Source organism: Aspergillus multicolor (genome assembly GCF_047715735.1).
Source record: "Aspergillus multicolor strain CBS 133.54 unplaced genomic scaffold BDW74scaffold_4, whole genome shotgun sequence".
Lineage (NCBI taxonomy): Eukaryota > Fungi > Ascomycota > Eurotiomycetes > Eurotiales > Aspergillaceae > Aspergillus > Aspergillus multicolor.
In genome coordinates, this window is record NW_027395955.1 from 684,943 (window position 1) to 701,517 (window position 16,575).

Genomic DNA, 16,575 nt, shown 5'->3' on the forward strand with positions numbered 1-16,575 from the left:
TTTTGAGGTGTTACCTGCCGCTTATGGCCAAGAGCAAGAGCAATTCCTGACGACAGCGGCTGAGCCGTTCCTCCTGAGATCTTTTCTCATTCTTGTTCCTCCAGTCACGCCAGGCAGCGCGCATGCTGCTCGTCTTTGAGTGCCGTTTCTTGGCCTTCAGTTCTTGTAGCAGGCTTTGCAACTCGTCGGACACATCAATGCATTCCGCTGCTAGTTTTGTCAAGTCGTCATTGCGCAGTCCCCGAGAAGCGTTTCGCTTTTGTATTTCGGACACCATATTCTGGAACCTCAGTGTTGTTGCTGTCAGGTTCTCATTGTCGGCCGTGGCGCCCGATACGGCGCCATGGATTTCTTGGGTTTTGCTGACGATGTTCAGGCCGAAGTTGAGGAATGTGATGATGTTTCCTGCAAGTCCGATGACTGCAAAGGGATCCATGATCGCATTTCGCGGCTCTGATAGATGGTATGACTGGGATAACTGATGGAAAGAGATGACTGTAATGAAGATGGCGGTGCGGGGTGCGGCTGGTCTGGGAGGCAGGAGCTGGAGGTGAGACCCGTGACTGCCTCATTTGGGTGGGTGGCACTGCATGAGACAAATATATCCATTGGATGGAGAGCGCCACCTAGGATTGGAGAGAACACGATTTATCAGAGAACATCTACGGCAATATCATAAAATGATCAAATCTATACACAGTCGACAACTTTCTAAACAAACAAACAACTTTGGAACCAACCGCAAACCAACCAACAAGCAAACAAGTACCAGTCTATCTACTGCCCCAACACCCCCCTCAACCACTCCAACCTCGTCTGCACCGCCCGTTTACTTACCCCCGCCTGTGGCACAAAAACATCAAAACCATGATACGCGCCAGGCCAAACATGCAGTTCCGTGGGCACCCCATCCCCCCACAGCCTCCTCGCATACTCCACATCCTGATCGCGAAACACATCCGCCTCGCCAACATCAATGATCGTCGGCGGTAGACCCCTCAAACTCCCCGCCCTCGCCGGAACCGTGTACATACTCGCGAACTCGCGGTCCTTGCCGAACGCATAGTCGTTCACAGTGGCAAGATTCTCCTTCGCCACCGGCGCAATGTCCCCGTACTGCTCGATTGAGTGCGAGTCCATGGCATCGTCGACCCAGGGATACATCAGCACCTGTCCCGCTAGTTTAGGACTGAGCTCCCGGTCTCGCGCAAGCAGCGCCACACCAGCCGCGAGATTCCCGCCCGCTGAGCCCCCGGCTACAATCAGTTTCTCAGCGTTGAACCCCAGCTCGCTTGCATGGGTCGCCATATACTGCAAAGCGGCATAAGAATCCTCCAGCGCCGCAGGCGCCGGATGCTCAGGCGCAAGACGATACTCCGCAGTCAAAATCACAGCCCCCAGCTCCTCAACCCAATTGAGCATCGTGAAGCCGAGGAAGCGGTTCCCTGTCGCGAGGCCGCCGCCGTGGATGTGCAGGATTCCCGGGGTTTCAGTGACGGTGCGCGTGGGGTTCCGCGGGCGGAAGATTGTTGCTGTCATGGGGCCACTTGGGCCGGGGATGGTAAATTCGGATGTTGCGATGGTGGACTCTTTGCCTTGCAGGGCGTTCTGGAGGGTGAAGAGGGGGGCGATGGCGGTGCGGTAGGAGGTGAGTTTTTCAGTGGTGTCGATGTCCAATAGTGGGATTGTGTTGTGGACGGCGACGAGTTCGGGGTTGAGAGGGGGTCGGATTGAGGAGGGGGACATTCTTGCGTTGGAGTGTAAACACTGGTCTTAAAATGGTAGAGAAGATGTCGGGACGAGCTGACTCGGAGCTTTAGCTTTTGCTTTGCTTGTAAGGCACGATATTGCTGTGGTGGTGAGGTCTATTGCTGCAGGATTCAATGGTATATATACCCAGAAACTATACCGGCGATAGATAGATCCCCTGAGCCACATGCATAATCGGCCACATTCCACATAGATCTTCGGGATAACCCTAATTGTCTCCGTCTCCGGGATTATCCAGTAAAAAAGTGTCCGAATCCCGAGGATCTGGGGTCCGAGAGCCTCCACCAAATGTCTCCGGCGCTAGGGCCGACTCGGCCCCGGCCGCCCGGCTTAGAGTTAGGGCTGAGTTTCGATTCTCCCGTCGGACAGATTACGGGATGAAGATCTCGCCTTGCTTACATTCTTTTCAGACCATAGTACTATGATTCTGACTGTCCAGTAACGGAGATATTTGAATCAACAGCATGTTGTAGTTGATCAGGATATCCCTAACCGGGACCTTTCTTGAAGTGCTTATATTATATAGTGGAGCCCTTCCCTCTACCCCAACTTCCAGTAGGAGTGCTCTGATTGGCCCCTTCGTCTATTTAAGCATATTACATAGATTTCGAGGGAGTGAACCCGCGGACTCAGGGATTCAGAATCCACGAATCCCGTCGGGGTATTGGGATCATGCTCTTCTCGTAAGCTCGATTACAGGCCTACATAATCAAGTCTAGCCCTAGCGGCCAAACATTGTCCCATACTTTATCACCGAGAGATACTAGACACTGTAGTCGTTTGTCTACTTAGATGTAAGACAGTTTATAAGTAACTTTGTAGAGACTTTCGGAATATTAATTATAGTTCTCTTCTATGAGCTTCATTGTTAAGCTTGATTCTTGCCGTTTTCTATTCGAAATTCAGATAACATCTAAGTCTTAATAGAACGCAGACCCCATACCCAACAGTAGTAAAGCAAGGTGCCTACAAGCCCTCCTCTGCCAACAACATAAGAAACCCTTGTTTTAAATGCTCAATTGAAAGAGGATCATCCTCATCCACTTCGTCTCCAACCAGAAAAGCACCCATCTCGCCCTCAAAGCGGTAGTCTTCCTCACACCCCTGAATGAGCCAGCACTCCCTAACCAACTTGGACAGGATCTCCCCTCGGTACACGGGGTCCCACACAGCGGCGGCGAGGTTATCGTTGATGAGAGACATGCGGCAGATGTTTTGTTGGAGCTTGCCATCGGGAGTTCTCTCCTTGAGGAAGTTCCAGAAGCGTTGGTAGTGGGATTTGTTTCGGCTCATGCGACGCTTTTCCTCCTCCAGAAGGCGGATGTATACGGCGCGGTTGTAAGGGAGGTCTTCACGATCGTCGGGCTTTTCTTGCTCGTCGGCGAGTTCTTCTAGCGTTTTGACGGGGTCATTCTGTGAGTCATAGTTCCAATCTTCTGTCAGCCACCCGGGCAACTTCTCGTTACCGATGGTGCGGGGCAGCGCGCCGACGCCATCCCAATCGATAACCCCCTTCAGCTCGCCATCGCTATTGACGATGAAATTCTGGAGGTTGAAGTCGGGATGGGCCAGGACGAAGGGTTTGCCGCCAGCAGTAGGCTCGGGGATCCACTCGATGAACTGACGCAGGAGCGCGTAGGTCTGGGTTGTGCACCAATGATCTGACGGGTGCGCGTCAATCATAAAGGTGTAGTAGTCCTTGGTATCACTAGATACAGGGATCTCCTTGTACTTGGCATATGGCCCACTGGTATTGAGTCCATCTTGGTAGTCCCACATCCGTAGGGGTCCTGTGCGGGATGGATCGAGGGTGCCGTCTTTGTTGAAAACGAGTGAGCCACCGGTTGCAAAGGTGAACTTGGACAGTTGTAGCATTGCCCTAACGACGCCTCGTAGGGCGCGAGTTCGGCGGATACGGACGGTTTTCATGTCGAGGCCGCGCTGCCTTTTGTACCAAAACTCCCAGAGAGACATGCCGGGAATGTAGCTCATGAGGATAAAAGGGCATCGGATGGGGTTGCTTAGGGTTGAGGAAAAGTCCAGGACCTCGGGGAGGGGGATAGTGGTTTGACGCTTGAGAAGACGCATGGTGTTGACTTCTGATGTCAGCGCCGAGGCAGACATCTCATTCCACCTATCGTCTGTACCCACCATGGGAATCTTGATGAGCCAGCGGAGGCCGCCATCAAAGGTCAAGCTGTAGCAAATGTTGAAAGAACCGGTCATGGGCTCGCCGATGGTGGGGGTGGAAACTTTGCCATGGAGATGTTGGTGAAGCGAGGCTGCGTGGAGGAGCAGCTGCTCCCTGTTGAGTGCAGCGATTACAGCATCTTCCGACCGTTCATATACAGATGAGGCTGAGGAAGGGCTGGGCGAGGAAGGTCGGGGTGAGGAGGGGCGTGGCGAGGAAGGTTGCGTTGGTTGAGTGGTCATGTTGGGTGTTAAGTTTGCTTGTTGGAAGTTGAAAGAAAGTGCAAGGAACCCTAAAAGTTAAAGAAGGGGAAGAAACCTCGGAGTCGGATGGGAGTTGAAAAGATGGAAGGAGTCGACGATATATTTATGCCTCGAGTCGAGAAGTTCGGTAGCAATAAAACGAGCATCCAAAGAGTCGAACCAGACAAAGGCAGGCTTTGAAGAAGAAAAGAGTGGAAGAACAGTGAATAAGGAGGCTTCCAAAGAAAGCTCACCAGTGAATGAGTCCTCTATTTCTGGCGCAGGAAAAAAAAAAAAAAAAAAAAAAAAAACAGAGAGAAAGACCAACAAAGAAATAATGATTTCAGATTATGAAGCCACAGGGTTATGGCGGAAGACTTTTTTTTTGTATTCATTGTAGGCCCCAATCCCTTTACGACAAACCCTTTCTTCCCTCATCTAGTGGTCTATGACCAGTCTGGAGGCAGAAAGATCTTTGAAAGTTGATAAAAAAAACCCCCCCCTCTTCTTTATTATACGAGTGATAATGGCATTGAAGGTCTATAAGATAACGATGTTGACCATCCTCTTCAAACTCATCCCTCCAGCTTTCCCAGATTTTCTATCCGAGTACAAAGCACACTGACTAACATCACAGCCTCTTTGGAGATCTACTCTAACTACACAGTTTCGAAATCGACTGCCCTAAAAACCGCAACAATGGGTAGAGGTAATAAAATATCGGATACAATCCACCCCGGCAAAACCCACCACTGGTATGTCAACCCGCATTCCCAAGAGCATTGGAAGGACTTTCAAGGTTGCAGTCCGGCTGACTAAATACAAAACAGCACAGTCTGCGGCGGTCCTCGCGATGACAGATGTAAGGCGAAAGGGCATCTGGAGGTATGCCCGATTCATAAAACCTCTTACGAGCGAGGTCGTTCGTGCCAAAAGTGCGATGCAGCGGTGAGAAGAGACATCGCAGCCGAGTCGAGACGGAAGGAGGAGGAGCGGGAGTCGAGGCTCAGGAGGTTGAAAGAAGAGGAGGAGTTGGCCAACTGGGGCCAGAAGAAGAAGAGAGTGCCCTGGGCCCCAAGTGAGAAGAAGAGGTAAGTGAGCACTGCTCACTGATTCTTCTTTTCCCCCGGGTTTTGGTCTTGGTAAGTATGGGTATATGTAGCAGGTCCGGTAAGGTGCTGTGTATTATTATATGCAGCATTAAGCCTGCTACATCCAACTTAATGTTTAATAATTGAATGGAGTTTGTGGAGGAGAACTTGATATATCTACATCTAGTAAGATTTATGATTTGATTCTAAATAGAACTGTAGATACGTACTGGCTCAGCTTTCCCATATGAAGCAGCTTTTGTCTAATTATATTTGCCTGTAGTGGCCATTTCACACCCACCTCTATATGCAGCGATGTGTAAAGAACCACTGGTTCCTTTTACTAGAAGACCCCAAAGTCAAGCTCCTCCTGCTATCCACCATGGTATAATACTGCCCTAAAGGGCGTTTTTAGCACCGTCCAGTATCTTCCTAACGTGAATCCCCTTAATCTCATCCCCATATTCCCCCTCAACCTCCCACCCCTGATCCCTCACATACCCCCTAAGATCACTCTTCACCTCTTCAGCATCAGCATAGCCAAACTCCCAACACGTCCACAAAATCCTCTCCAAACACCCACCACCCTCTAAGCCCGGCCACGCCCTCTTCATCATGATAACCCCCACCTCACCCTCATCCATCTCCTCCCCGGGCCAACAGCCCGTCAAAAGCTCAAAGACCAAACAAGCCCAAAGAAACAAATCCGTCTGCACCGTCGCCCTAAACCGGTCCCAGACTCCGTCACACCCAACCTCAACTCTGTTATTCCCCAGAACACGCGCTGGATGGAATATATGGCTCGCGCCCCAGCTCCCCTCGCCGTTGAAGTAGCGTTTCGCGTGCATGGGCTCCATGTATATGGCGTCGAGGAAGCCGAGCAGAGAGATATTGACCTTATTCGGTGACGGAGATTGCAGCCAGCATATACCTGTATGCAGGTCACCGAAAATGACGTCCTTGGAGTGGACGAAGGATAGAGCTGAGAGGAGCTGGAGCGCCCATTGAAGGATCAAAGGCCAATAATGGGGTGTCAAGCAGCTACCTCCATACATATCCCCTCGATGCTCCTCCATAAACACATCCAGCGTCCCACCAGACGGCCTCTCAAGCAAAGGCAATGCAGTCCACGGATCCCGGCCAAGAAACCGTACAATGCGGGGATGATTCTCATTAATAACCTCATGCACTCTCGTCGTCTTCCACGCGCGTTGTTCGCCGCCGTACCGCGAGTTCCGGTTGCACATGTGGTCGGCGTCTGTGTGATTCTCAAGCAGGGTTTCGTGGTAGGACGAGTACCCGTGTGGATCTAGGGCATCGGCGAAATCGCGCGTCATCAGCACCACGAACGATTCGGTTACGAGCTCGATTGATAGGTATTGGGGGAGCTCGATGGTGCGGAGGGGGTCGTGGAGAATTAGCTCTTGCATCTGTTGGATCTGTTTGAAGAGCGAGGTTGGATTTGAGCCTGGGGCGGGGCGGAGGTTGAAGTGGTTGTAGCTTGTTCGGGCCATTTTGTTGGTGGAGGGGATACCTAACTGGAGCCGTGAAAGTGTGCAAGGAGAAGGGGAGAAAGTATTGTGGAGATTTGAAACCTTATACAGAGCCAGCCTAGATTAGGCTGAATATTCTTCTGGATCCACAGTCAGGGGCCATCTGGACCCTGAGGGCTGCGTTGCCATGGTGCCTGGGATATCAGGCACCAGGTATCAAGCTCCAAAGCCCTGGCCCCGGTCTCAAGGTCTCGACATAATGATACCTTCAAGCTCATTAGTTCGGCGTAAACTTGGATTTGTCGCGTCTCTTTGACCTCCGTTACAGCCTGGCAGCAGAACACCTACGAGCAACCACTAGAGAGTTGTGAATTATTCTGGTCCGGTACCCCAAGTTTTTATCGGAGAAGGTTTCAAAACACGACTATTACCCGTCATAAATTACTACAGGAATCCTCTCCTGCTAGTGGAAGCGTTTTATACCGTAAGACCTAGGTAGCCAATGGCAGATCTTGGGTTGATGCGGCGCGGTACACGGGGCACAGGGCACAGGGTGCCACGTCATCCGTCCACCTTCCTTCAGCCTCATGCCTACTCGCCTGGGCTTCCCAGATTCTCTCATTCTTGGGCTCCAAGCATCATCAAGTCCTCTTGCCGTTTACCAAAATGGACGGCGTTGGCGAGCATATACAATTCAGGTAGGTGGACTGCCAAGGTCTAACCACTATGGAATCTCTTGGACGTGGAGCGCCGGCAAAAAAAGGTTTCTTGGATTGTTTTCGTGAAGAAAAAAAGCTGACCGGCTCACAGTTGGGAGGCTGATCTTGGCGACGAATGGCTGGACGTCTATCCTCTGCCGGGTGGAGTAGAGGTAAGTATTCGGCTACAGTTGGCCATGACGCCGTCTGAGGGCAAGGGCATCTGTGACGAGCCTCTGCCGGTGGTTAATGCTGATATGGTACATGAGACATAGAACTACTCTGTGAGAGGGGCCGACGATTTGTATGCTCGACCGTTGTCTCCAGCTTGTGATCCAGTGGCTACATCTAGCCAATTTTCCACTCACTTGCACCATTCACTTAATGTCGACTCGGGCTCTTCGCATGCGAATAATGAGGAATGGCCAACTCATCAGAATGGAATTGATGTCGTCTCTTGGCGTACGATATCTCGGGATTTGCCAGAAACACTGACGGTCCCAATATTCGGGGCCACACCATTCACGACGAAAGTGGTTGTTAACGGCAAGGAACAACTTCTGTCGATAACCGGGCGGACGGGCAGTGGCTCGAGCCAGGAGCATATATCGAAAGTCTACTACCACTTTGTATCCCGAGGGGATACTTCCAAGATCATCGGGGTCAATGCCGTGCTGTCACCGAAAACAGGCTTCATGCCTAGGAAACATATTAAAGTAGGTTATAGAGGTTGGTTGTAGCACAGCTGTGGCTGACGCCGTCCTGTTCCAGCTTGCGGTGAAGCGACTGTCTGGAGGGTTATCTGGATCTAATGATTTCGCTCGGGAGTATGAGAATCTATATCGTGTGGCTCGTGCGCGTCATCCCTGGCTGGTCAACTTGATCGGAGCGTTCATGAAGAGCGAAGGTAGCATCGGCCGTTACAACCTAGTCTTCCCATTGCCCATCGGCAACCTGGAGCAGTTATTTGACGGATCAACCAGGCACGCCTCTCTCCTGACGTGGAAGGACACGCTATGGGGTCAATTTCAAGGCCTCGCAGACGCGCTGAGATGCCTCCATGATGAGTGCCATTTGGTACACGCAAATCTCAAGGCGTCAAATATCCTTGTACACGAGAGGTCAGGAGACTCTAATTTGATTGCTCAGATTGCTGATTTTAGTCTGGCAAATGGCCTTCAAAATGTCCCAGCCAGGCTTTCAAGACGCTTTCGTGGCAACGACGTTTGGTTTTTAGGCGTTGTTTTCGCGGAACTCTTGACGTTCCTTGTGCGTGGCCACAGGGGCATTGTAAGGATACGTTCGTGGTTTCCGCGCACTTGGGGTCAAAGCACTTGGGAGAACAATAAGCCTTTTCCTTATCGCGAAGGAGTTAGACGTAAGGTCATGGAGTGGTTGACGCGATTATCGAGTGACAGCACAAGGGCACAGGAGATAGCGAAAGCCATAATCCTGACGTTGTCCAATGCAGGGTCAATGCCGTCGGCTGCAGACGTTGCCGCAGCATTTCTCAAGGTAAGCAAGTCTCCTGACGTTGAAGGGGTTGAGAAACATCTATGGTAATTTGCAGCAGACAAGCACGGTGCTATTGTCTGACGGCAGGCGCATTGTTCAATTTATTCTGTCAGCGGATTGTCCGGAGCCATCATGGTTCGACAAGGCAAGAGCGACTGTGGAGGGACTCATAGGGGCCCCGGTCGACTGGTGGCCCGCGCCCCCAGTGCTGTACAAGTGTCCACCTGACTCGACGAGAATCAAATGGAAGGTATGCAAACTAAATATAGAATCTAATGCATTGAACTGATAAAAGTATCCATTTAGTGGCATAGGCATGATCTCTATGTTGATTTACCTACTGGCCTTGTACAATCCTACAAGGAAAAGTGCTGCAGGCCCTTGTCATCCATCCCACAAAGTGCCTTACTCCCTCAATTTGTCACGGCGCCCGGAACAACGACAACCACCAATCTAAGCCAATCTGGCGCTTCAAACACCCCGTCCCAAGGAAGTGCCAACGTTAACAGTGGACAGCAACAGGGAGCGGGGAGCTCAAGCGCCACTATAATGTCAGCTTTGCCGAATACCACTTCGAGCAAATTGAGCCAGATTTATTGGTGTGTCGACAAGGCCTGGATAGAACCTCTGGAAACTTGGCTATGCATTGAGAACTCGCAGCATTCAGCGGATGATCGTGAACTCTGCGCCCGATTAAGGAAGCTATATGACAGCGTCAGAGGTATCCGTGGCCGACTCTTGTCCTGGAAAACTTGTCTTGGAATTAGATTCGTTCGTGTGAGTTTTCTCTTAGGCAATGAAGGAACTGGCTCACAGTATAATTATTACAGTTTAACCGGCTCTACGATAAGAGAAACCTTGTGATTTGCATGGGCGTCGGGCTGCCCAAGCCACCCCAGTACGAGTACACCCTCTTTCAACCAGAGCTAGTCCACATGGCGATCGCCTCGAAGCAGATCCTAGCGGGAATGCATAATCCCGCTATGGTCGAAGGGAGCGACACTGTAGAGATGATACCAAAGAAGGTCGACGCTTTGTTGGAGCAACAAAAAGGCGCTGAAGGATGGGGATTGCACGCGGTTCAAGGCTGGTCTTTGTACAAGATCGTCGTTTGGATGGGCACCTTTACACTCATCGGGCTCTTGTTCGTGATGCTGTGGTTGGTACTTGTTGATCCGAAGGACTTGCAGAACGCGTTCGCCCCAGGCATGTTTCTAGCGGCCATGCTGTGCTTGGCTGTTGGTGTGCCGCAGGTTCTCGATGCCGCTTGAACGGATGCAGGTGGGACTCTTTTGATTCCGAGCTAGAATGTCAGAAACAAGGGTATTGCGATGGCCGTGGTCCAGGCTATTGTGGCTTACCAGCCAACCCGGAACTCCGAGCTCTTTACCATGGATAGGCAGCACTCGACACCTGGCAGGTGCCTACGCCCGGGCTACCCCCTAGCATATACCCTGATTCCTCTATAAACAACCCCGTTCCCGCTTCAAGACTTCGAGATTGTACTCGAAGCAACCTTATACCATCATCCAACTAAACGTGATTCCCTCTACCCCCAATATGACAATCAACCACATCTTCGTCTGGGCCACGGCCGCCAAGCTCCCAGCTCTACGCACCTTCTACCGCGCGGTCCTCGCGCCCGTCGGCTACAAAGAGCTCATCTGCGTGCAGAACGCCACCCTCATCGGATTTGGCAGTGACTATCCCTATTTCTGGTTGAAGGCTTTGCCCGAAGGGAAGAGCACGATGCCGGTTCACGTCGCGTTTGACGCACCGAGTGAGTTCCTCAACCTTAACGTCTAGCTGTATTCTATGGCGTATCAGCTAATTACTTATTAGATTGGACGGCTGTTGACGAGTTCTACCGGCTTGCAATGTAAGTTCTGCTTCCACTGCATATTTCAGTCGAATGTCCACTGACGAATTGGCTCCAGAGAGAATGGGGCGAAGGATAATGGACGACCGGGTATTAGGGAAGAGATGAGTCGGCAGCCGTACTACGCGGCCTTTGCGGTTGATAGTGATGGGAATAACGTCGAGGCGGTCTGTGCGCCGAGGGAGGCGAGGAAGGGGTGACAAGATAGGTAGAATAGGCTTTGTATATCCTGATAACAGTTCTCTACCTCTGGAGAGAAGACCTACTCTTTAGACACTATAGTGACTCTGTTGGAGAGGCATTATTGACTGCTAATAGTATGGTATTCATCGATGGGTTGTACCTCGTACCATACTAAACCTCAAGTTCTATCTGTCTTTCCAGCACCAAGCCCTAACTAACCTACCTAGGTAGGTAGCGTGGTTGTAGTAATTCCCTCGTACTCACATTCTCAAGGTTATACGCAACCTCTGCTGAGTGTACCTCCAGCTTAGTCTCAGACCCTGACCCCGATCTCGTGTTTCTTAAATGCTCATGAATGCCAGCGGGCTTCTGCTTGTGCTGTAAATGCAAAGGTAGAATCCTCTCCAGTGAAAGCTGACCCCGACCTCGAACCCGATCCCGCGGGTATGAACGTCTCCGTCCAAGAACCCAACTGACTTTATCAGCTACATATGGATGGAATTCACGCATCCGATGAACAAATTTGGGGAAGGTACAGACGCAGGACACGATGATGCCGATGTTGATCTCGGTTATCCTAGATGGGGCAGCATCCATTGTCAGTCCAAGTATACCAAACAGGGTAAAATGGAGAAGAAGAGGTAAGTAGCATACGTAAACAACGACAACTCAGCCGAAACCCACGTTGAGTCTGTGCTATCCATGTTCTTGACGATAATCACCAGGCGGGCGATACTAGCAGCGCATGCACTAGAATGTACGAACCCAACTGTCGTCAGTTCAAGCTCAACCTAAGTTTCAGAGAACAGGGCAGACAGCAATGTGGACGTACCCAATCCCCAAAGCAAAAATACAACACAGCCCGACCTTGCGCCTCAGCGACATCTGCAGCTTGCGAAACTGATTGATCAGCAGGACGATCACGTACAAGTCCGTAGCGACATTGACGGTCCCCGTCCAAATGACGACATTGCGGTATGCAAAGGCGCAGAAGAAGCTGACTTGTGAGTAGATGTCAGTGCAGATGGCAATGTTGACGATCGACAGGGTGATGAATGTCGCATACAGCACGCTAATCAGGATGAGGCCGACCCAGATGACGATCTTTTCGTGGCCGACGGGGAAAAGACGCTTGTAGAGGAGGAGGATGGAGAGTTTGGCGAAGCAGACGGCCCAGGGGTATGTGATGTTGACGGCGAGGATCTATCAGAGTCATTGGGTAAGAGAGTTACCCTAGGTAGGTAGTAAGGTTTTAGGGCATGGTATCCTAGGTAGGGTATGTAACATAGGATAGAGTAGGGGAGTTACTCGGTTATTCAAGGGATCGAGGAAGATCTTCAAGGGCACATTCCACATGTGTCGCCCGATACCTAGGAACATACCTTGATCAAACGGTATTAGTGGGATACAATGACAAGGGCGCGAGGAGTTCTTTGGGTATGGTAGCTAACATTTCATAACCATGGCCAGATTGGCGATCGACCCGCACTTGTTGGAGTGTCAGTAAAACAACAATCTTCTTATTGAAGCTTACTGCTTACCAGAGCAAGGAGACAAGTGGCTAGAGCAGCATTCCCAAGTCAATACGTGCTTTCAAGACACTCGACATTGCCATAGATCAAAGTGACTTGACTTACTATCCTCCCACCCCCACAGCTTTAGAACCCGGGTTCGCACATACACTCGTATGGCCACCGCCAGCAGAATCAGAGGTGTGAACACTGCCTCCAAAAGGACTATTGCTGGTTGCAGCGAAGGGGGGTCAATAAAGTTGGACTCCACGCCTGGGGGCGGCTGAGCAGCTGGTTCGTCTGAGACATCGGTGGGTATCGAAAACATTGCTTTGGTAACTTGGTACCTAGGTAGGTAAGAGCTATGGCAATGGTGGGCGGTTAGAACTGAGTCCTTTGAAGCCTTGGAGCGTAACAAAGAATGAAAAAGAGGAGTTGCAAGTGGAGGAAATGAAATCAGAGCCGCACTCAGCCGCCAGGCTGTCTTCCTAAAATATCTGCCCTAATAATATCTGCCACGACATTGCACAGACCTCCAAGACAACTCTGCACTATGATATGGGTGGGAAGCACAGCTTCTGTATGACCTTGAGAGCTTCAATTAGTGGCCGATTATGCGCATGAAGCCGGGATAGCCAGGCACGTCGTGCAGTTTCTACTACATCCATTGGTCACATCACCCTCTTGTCAGCCTTCTAAGGCCCCAATGTCAATAATCGGAGCCATAGCCCATGGCACAGACAGACTGAACTCAGCTCAGACCAACGCACCAAATATGAACTGCCCAACAATTGTCAAGATGGTGATTGGGACATTGCGGCTCTGAGGAGCAAAAGAAACTGCCCGGATTTATTGCCCGAGTGCCCATTCAGAGTCGTTTGTGTCACACTCCCAGATATAAATTCTCTTTGCTGCTGAACATCTTGCTACCATAGTACTCAAGCTTATTTCATCAACTACTATCTCTTCTCAAGTTCTGCTGGATCGTATCTCAATCGCCTTCCTGCCGCTGCTTGATCAGAAAGCCGTGCAAAGCTCTCTGCCACCTGCCAACATGAAGATCCTTTCGACCTTGATGGGTGTTTTTCTTGCCCTTACTAGTGTGGTAGCAGTGGTTATACCTATAGCTCTGCCCGCGGCGACTGCAGCTACCGCCTGCAGGGGAATCCGGGAAAGAGGTGTATGTACACAGCAAACCAAGTTTCCGTCCCTTGGCTTCTCTCTTTCCTACCTTGTACTTTTCTTCTTCGGACTTGGAAGTCTTAGACGCTTCCCTTCTCAAACTGACCTGAAAATTGTGAATACTAGGATCAGGTATGAGAGTCCACCCATCTCGGCACCAAAAGGAGCTTCCGAAGAGACCAGACCAGACCAGACCAGGTGCCGGGGTTGACAATGTGATACATCGATAGGTTGAGGCTGTAAGTCTCCGGTTCCAGATAACCCATAAAGGAAGTCAGGATTAGACAACAAAGGGCTGATTGGGATATGATCGGATACAAAGGGAAAACCGGTAAGTGGTCTGGTTAAAGGCATCCAAGGGATGTTGATATGTTGAGGAGAGCAGAGCTTACAAGAGATAGAAACCCACAAGACACACTGTAAGTCATGCCATTCACTGCGAAGAAACAACATCATCATATTGGCCTTCTAGCGAGTGATTCTTGGCTGATGCATCCAATCCATATTTTATGAATAGACAGTGAGGGACCCACCTACCCTATCCAGCTCGTACAAAAGGGAATCACCGAGACAGAGACAGGACTGACCTCTGGCACGATGGTATGGTAGTATGTAAGTCTATGTCACCAATGCCTCCCTTCCTTTACTATACATTGATACTGAAGAGAGCTGACTGGAATACAACCGACCCGTATAGATGGTAGGCATCCTTGTTCTTGTCTTGTGCAGGACTCCATACAGATCTCGTATGTTGCCATATGTTCCAGACCTGAATCTGACCGTGTGTGCTTCGACCAGGGAGTGAGTAAGCCCTGGAGTCCCTCTGAATGAAGTGATCTAGGATTGACCAGGGTCGCAATGGAATGATATCGTAGCCTGTAAGTGCCTGTCCATCTGAACTTGACACTTCCCTTCCCTATCATTAATGATCTGAGAGCACATGCACCATGCTAACCTTAGCTCCTAGAACATCAACAGAGTGTGAGTGATTATCTACATCTACATCTACATCTACATCCACGGCATCATCATGAGTATGGTAGGTAGGGTGGAGAAAGAGACGCTAACGAGAGACCTCGATGGACAGGCTTGTGTCCCACCTTAGGAGGTTACAACTACAGGACGCCCCTTCAAGCTGCGTAAGGAAAGAGTTGGTCCTTGTTTATGAGATGTGAAGACTGATAGAGAAACTTTTGAAAAAGGCCGAGTACTGTGATGAACCTGGCCATATCGCAAGCGGGCTTCAAAGTACTGGTGAAGGCTCCAGCTGCACACAAGGAGGGTGTCATAGGTGTTTGGCCCGTGGGATTGGGAACAGCAAGCGTGAGATGGGTAATTTGGCAAAAAGAGTCGAAGATACAAAAGACTGAGATGGCTGGGGATTGGACGATGTTATAGTCTTAGTGACCTTGGTATAGGTTTTCCCTATTCGATTAGGTTTCCCTATACTGTGATGTGAATGCAAAGACCACTTGGATAATGATAACTATTAAGAGCTCTATTTAGAAAATTAGACAGTCTCAAGCTTCTTCAACTCCACATACTGCCCCAACAACTGCCCCACCGTCTCCTGGAAGCTCGTATGCCTCCACCCAAATACCCTCTCCGTCTCACTCGCATCCAGCCTCCATCTTATGGTCTGTAGACTCCCCTGGCATGGTAAAAATCCGCTCTCGACCTCGTTCCCAAAATACCTCCTCGCAACACCCCTCACATCGCGATCCCACTCCACCTCCGTCCCTGGTTCATTCCCCGTATCACTCGCAAGAATAAACTCACTATTCCCCTTTACCTTCTCGCAGTCCACAGCATCAACATGCGCCCTCGCAACATCAGCTACATGAACCGGCACCGCAACGTACGGAAACGGCGAGGAGAGATCTTCGGTGAGTGCAGGCGCAAGAACAGACGCACGTGTTCCTTCTAGAACCGCAGATGCAGAGGGTTTATTGGACTCTGACGGGATAAGCCGGTCATCGGGGCCGATTACCACACCAGCAAGGATATTCACAAAGTCAAAGTGCGGTTTGTGCTCTTTTATGAAGGTGTGTGTTGCGCGGCGCGCTAGGCCCTTGGAGATCCAGTAGGCTTCCATGGCACTTGATGGGGTGGTGTCTGGGGATGGGTTTAGATCGTTCGCTAGACGTTAATTCCAAGGATTAGCTACGTATCAACTTATGTAAGGGATGTAGAAAGAAGGATAGCACACGTGTATATATCCGCTCTGTATCAGGATGCATATTCCACTCAAACGGGATAAGCGTCACGCACGACGACGTAATAACCACCCGTCTCACACTGGGAGTCCGTTTCGCAGCCTCCAGGAACGTTGTCACCATTGAGACGGCAGGTTTGATGATATCGGCTTCATAGTTCTCCGTCTGGACGGCCAGCGGGCTCGCTAGGTGTATTATTGCCGTGATTCCGTGCAGGACGTTGAATACTGCATCTGGTGCTAGAAAGTCCGGAACGATGGCAAACTCAAGCTGACCGGATTCAAGGGCGGGTGCGATGATAGTGGGCGATTTGTTTTGCAGCTCTGTGACGTGTCTCTCTTTGCGGACGAGGGCGCGGACGGCGTACCCTCTCTCTAATGCGATGAGCAGTGTTTTGAAGCCGATGTAGCCAGTGACACCGGTGATCTGGGTAATGTTAGATCATTGTTAAGAAGGGGAGAAGTGGGAGTGCGTACGAGGAGTTTTTCTGAAGAGATATCGACGGGCATTGTGGTGTCTCCCAAGAGAAAATAGTAGAAGAGGGAGATTTGAAGAGATTATCTATAGGTTAAAGGAATAACAAAGCAGAATAGAAAAGCAGAAT

The 16,575-nt window shown here is 50.5% G+C and overlaps 9 protein-coding genes across 9 annotated transcripts; 3 read left to right on the forward strand and 6 right to left on the reverse strand.

The window, feature by feature from the left end:
* Positions 1-10: 10 nt before the first annotated feature.
* On the reverse strand, positions 11-436 carry BDW74DRAFT_175047 (uncharacterized protein; the record flags this gene model as incomplete). Its single annotated transcript, XM_073728199.1, has 1 exon — positions 11-436. One exon carries the CDS (start codon positions 434-436, stop codon positions 11-13), a length of 426 nt encoding a protein of 141 aa, XP_073587084.1.
* A 341-nt stretch (positions 437-777) lies between these two features.
* On the reverse strand, positions 778-1,964 carry BDW74DRAFT_188441 (alpha/beta hydrolase; the record flags this gene model as incomplete). The annotated part of the gene is made up of 1 exon (XM_073731720.1): positions 778-1,964. The coding sequence occupies exon 1, from the start codon at positions 1,744-1,746 to the stop codon at positions 778-780; it is 969 nt and encodes a 322-aa protein (XP_073587085.1). The 5' UTR covers positions 1,747-1,964.
* Positions 1,965-2,736: 772 nt separating this feature from the next.
* BDW74DRAFT_175049 (phosphotransferase family protein) lies at positions 2,737-4,203 on the reverse strand (the record flags this gene model as incomplete). Its single annotated transcript, XM_073728200.1, has 1 exon — positions 2,737-4,203. The coding sequence occupies one exon, from the start codon at positions 4,201-4,203 to the stop codon at positions 2,737-2,739; it is 1,467 nt and encodes a 488-aa protein (XP_073587086.1).
* Positions 4,204-5,692: 1,489 nt separating this feature from the next.
* Positions 5,693-6,808, reverse strand: BDW74DRAFT_175050 (uncharacterized protein; the record flags this gene model as incomplete). The annotated part of the gene is made up of 1 exon (XM_073728202.1): positions 5,693-6,808. The coding sequence occupies one exon, from the start codon at positions 6,806-6,808 to the stop codon at positions 5,693-5,695; it is 1,116 nt and encodes a 371-aa protein (XP_073587087.1).
* Positions 6,809-7,970: 1,162 nt separating this feature from the next.
* On the forward strand, positions 7,971-10,212 carry BDW74DRAFT_100091 (kinase-like domain-containing protein). The gene is made up of 4 exons (XM_073721454.1): positions 7,971-8,201; positions 8,257-9,000; positions 9,059-9,250; positions 9,307-10,212. Exons 1-4 carry the CDS (start codon positions 8,181-8,183, stop codon positions 9,862-9,864), a joined length of 1,515 nt encoding a protein of 504 aa, XP_073587088.1. The 5' UTR covers positions 7,971-8,180; the 3' UTR covers positions 9,865-10,212.
* On the forward strand, positions 9,805-10,416 carry BDW74DRAFT_100086 (uncharacterized protein). Its single transcript, XM_073721453.1, has one exon. It carries the CDS (start codon positions 9,870-9,872, stop codon positions 10,269-10,271), a length of 402 nt encoding a protein of 133 aa, XP_073587089.1. The 5' UTR covers positions 9,805-9,869; the 3' UTR covers positions 10,272-10,416.
* Positions 10,088-11,256, forward strand: BDW74DRAFT_147336 (VOC family protein). Its single transcript, XM_073723524.1, has 3 exons — positions 10,088-10,780; positions 10,843-10,879; positions 10,938-11,256. The coding sequence occupies exons 1-3, from the start codon at positions 10,561-10,563 to the stop codon at positions 11,077-11,079; spliced, it is 399 nt and encodes a 132-aa protein (XP_073587090.1). The 5' UTR covers positions 10,088-10,560; the 3' UTR covers positions 11,080-11,256.
* A 147-nt stretch (positions 11,257-11,403) lies between these two features.
* BDW74DRAFT_175053 (uncharacterized protein) lies at positions 11,404-12,901 on the reverse strand (the record flags this gene model as incomplete). The annotated part of the gene is made up of 8 exons (XM_073728203.1): positions 11,404-11,534; positions 11,599-11,639; positions 11,717-11,812; positions 11,895-12,265; positions 12,371-12,444; positions 12,514-12,550; positions 12,604-12,623; positions 12,700-12,901. 8 exons carry the CDS (start codon positions 12,899-12,901, stop codon positions 11,404-11,406), a joined length of 972 nt encoding a protein of 323 aa, XP_073587091.1.
* A 2,364-nt stretch (positions 12,902-15,265) lies between these two features.
* On the reverse strand, positions 15,266-16,480 carry BDW74DRAFT_175054 (uncharacterized protein; the record flags this gene model as incomplete). The annotated part of the gene is made up of 3 exons (XM_073728204.1): positions 15,266-15,894; positions 15,965-16,397; positions 16,448-16,480. 3 exons carry the CDS (start codon positions 16,478-16,480, stop codon positions 15,266-15,268), a joined length of 1,095 nt encoding a protein of 364 aa, XP_073587092.1.
* Between the last annotated feature and the right edge of the window lie 95 nt (positions 16,481-16,575).

What these genes read in the sequence shown, in the direction of transcription:
- BDW74DRAFT_147336 (XM_073723524.1), top strand. Translation starts at nt 10,561, where the DNA reads ATGACAATCAACCACATCTTCGTCTGGGCCACGGCCGCCAAGCTCCCA. An exon ending in CGTCGCGTTTGACGCACCGA is followed by an intron (nt 10,781 to 10,842) that starts GTGAGTTCCTCA and finishes ATTACTTATTAG; the next exon opens with ATTGGACGGCTGTTGACGAG. An exon ending in GAGTTCTACCGGCTTGCAAT is followed by an intron (nt 10,880 to 10,937) that starts GTAAGTTCTGCT and finishes AATTGGCTCCAG; the next exon opens with AGAGAATGGGGCGAAGGATA.
- BDW74DRAFT_100086 (XM_073721453.1), top strand. Translation starts at nt 9,870, where the DNA reads ATGGGCGTCGGGCTGCCCAAGCCACCCCAGTACGAGTACACCCTCTTT.
- BDW74DRAFT_100091 (XM_073721454.1), top strand. Translation starts at nt 8,181, where the DNA reads ATGCCTAGGAAACATATTAAA. An exon ending in TGCCTAGGAAACATATTAAA is followed by an intron (nt 8,202 to 8,256) that starts GTAGGTTATAGA and finishes GTCCTGTTCCAG; the next exon opens with CTTGCGGTGAAGCGACTGTC. An exon ending in CGACGAGAATCAAATGGAAG is followed by an intron (nt 9,251 to 9,306) that starts GTATGCAAACTA and finishes GTATCCATTTAG; the next exon opens with TGGCATAGGCATGATCTCTA.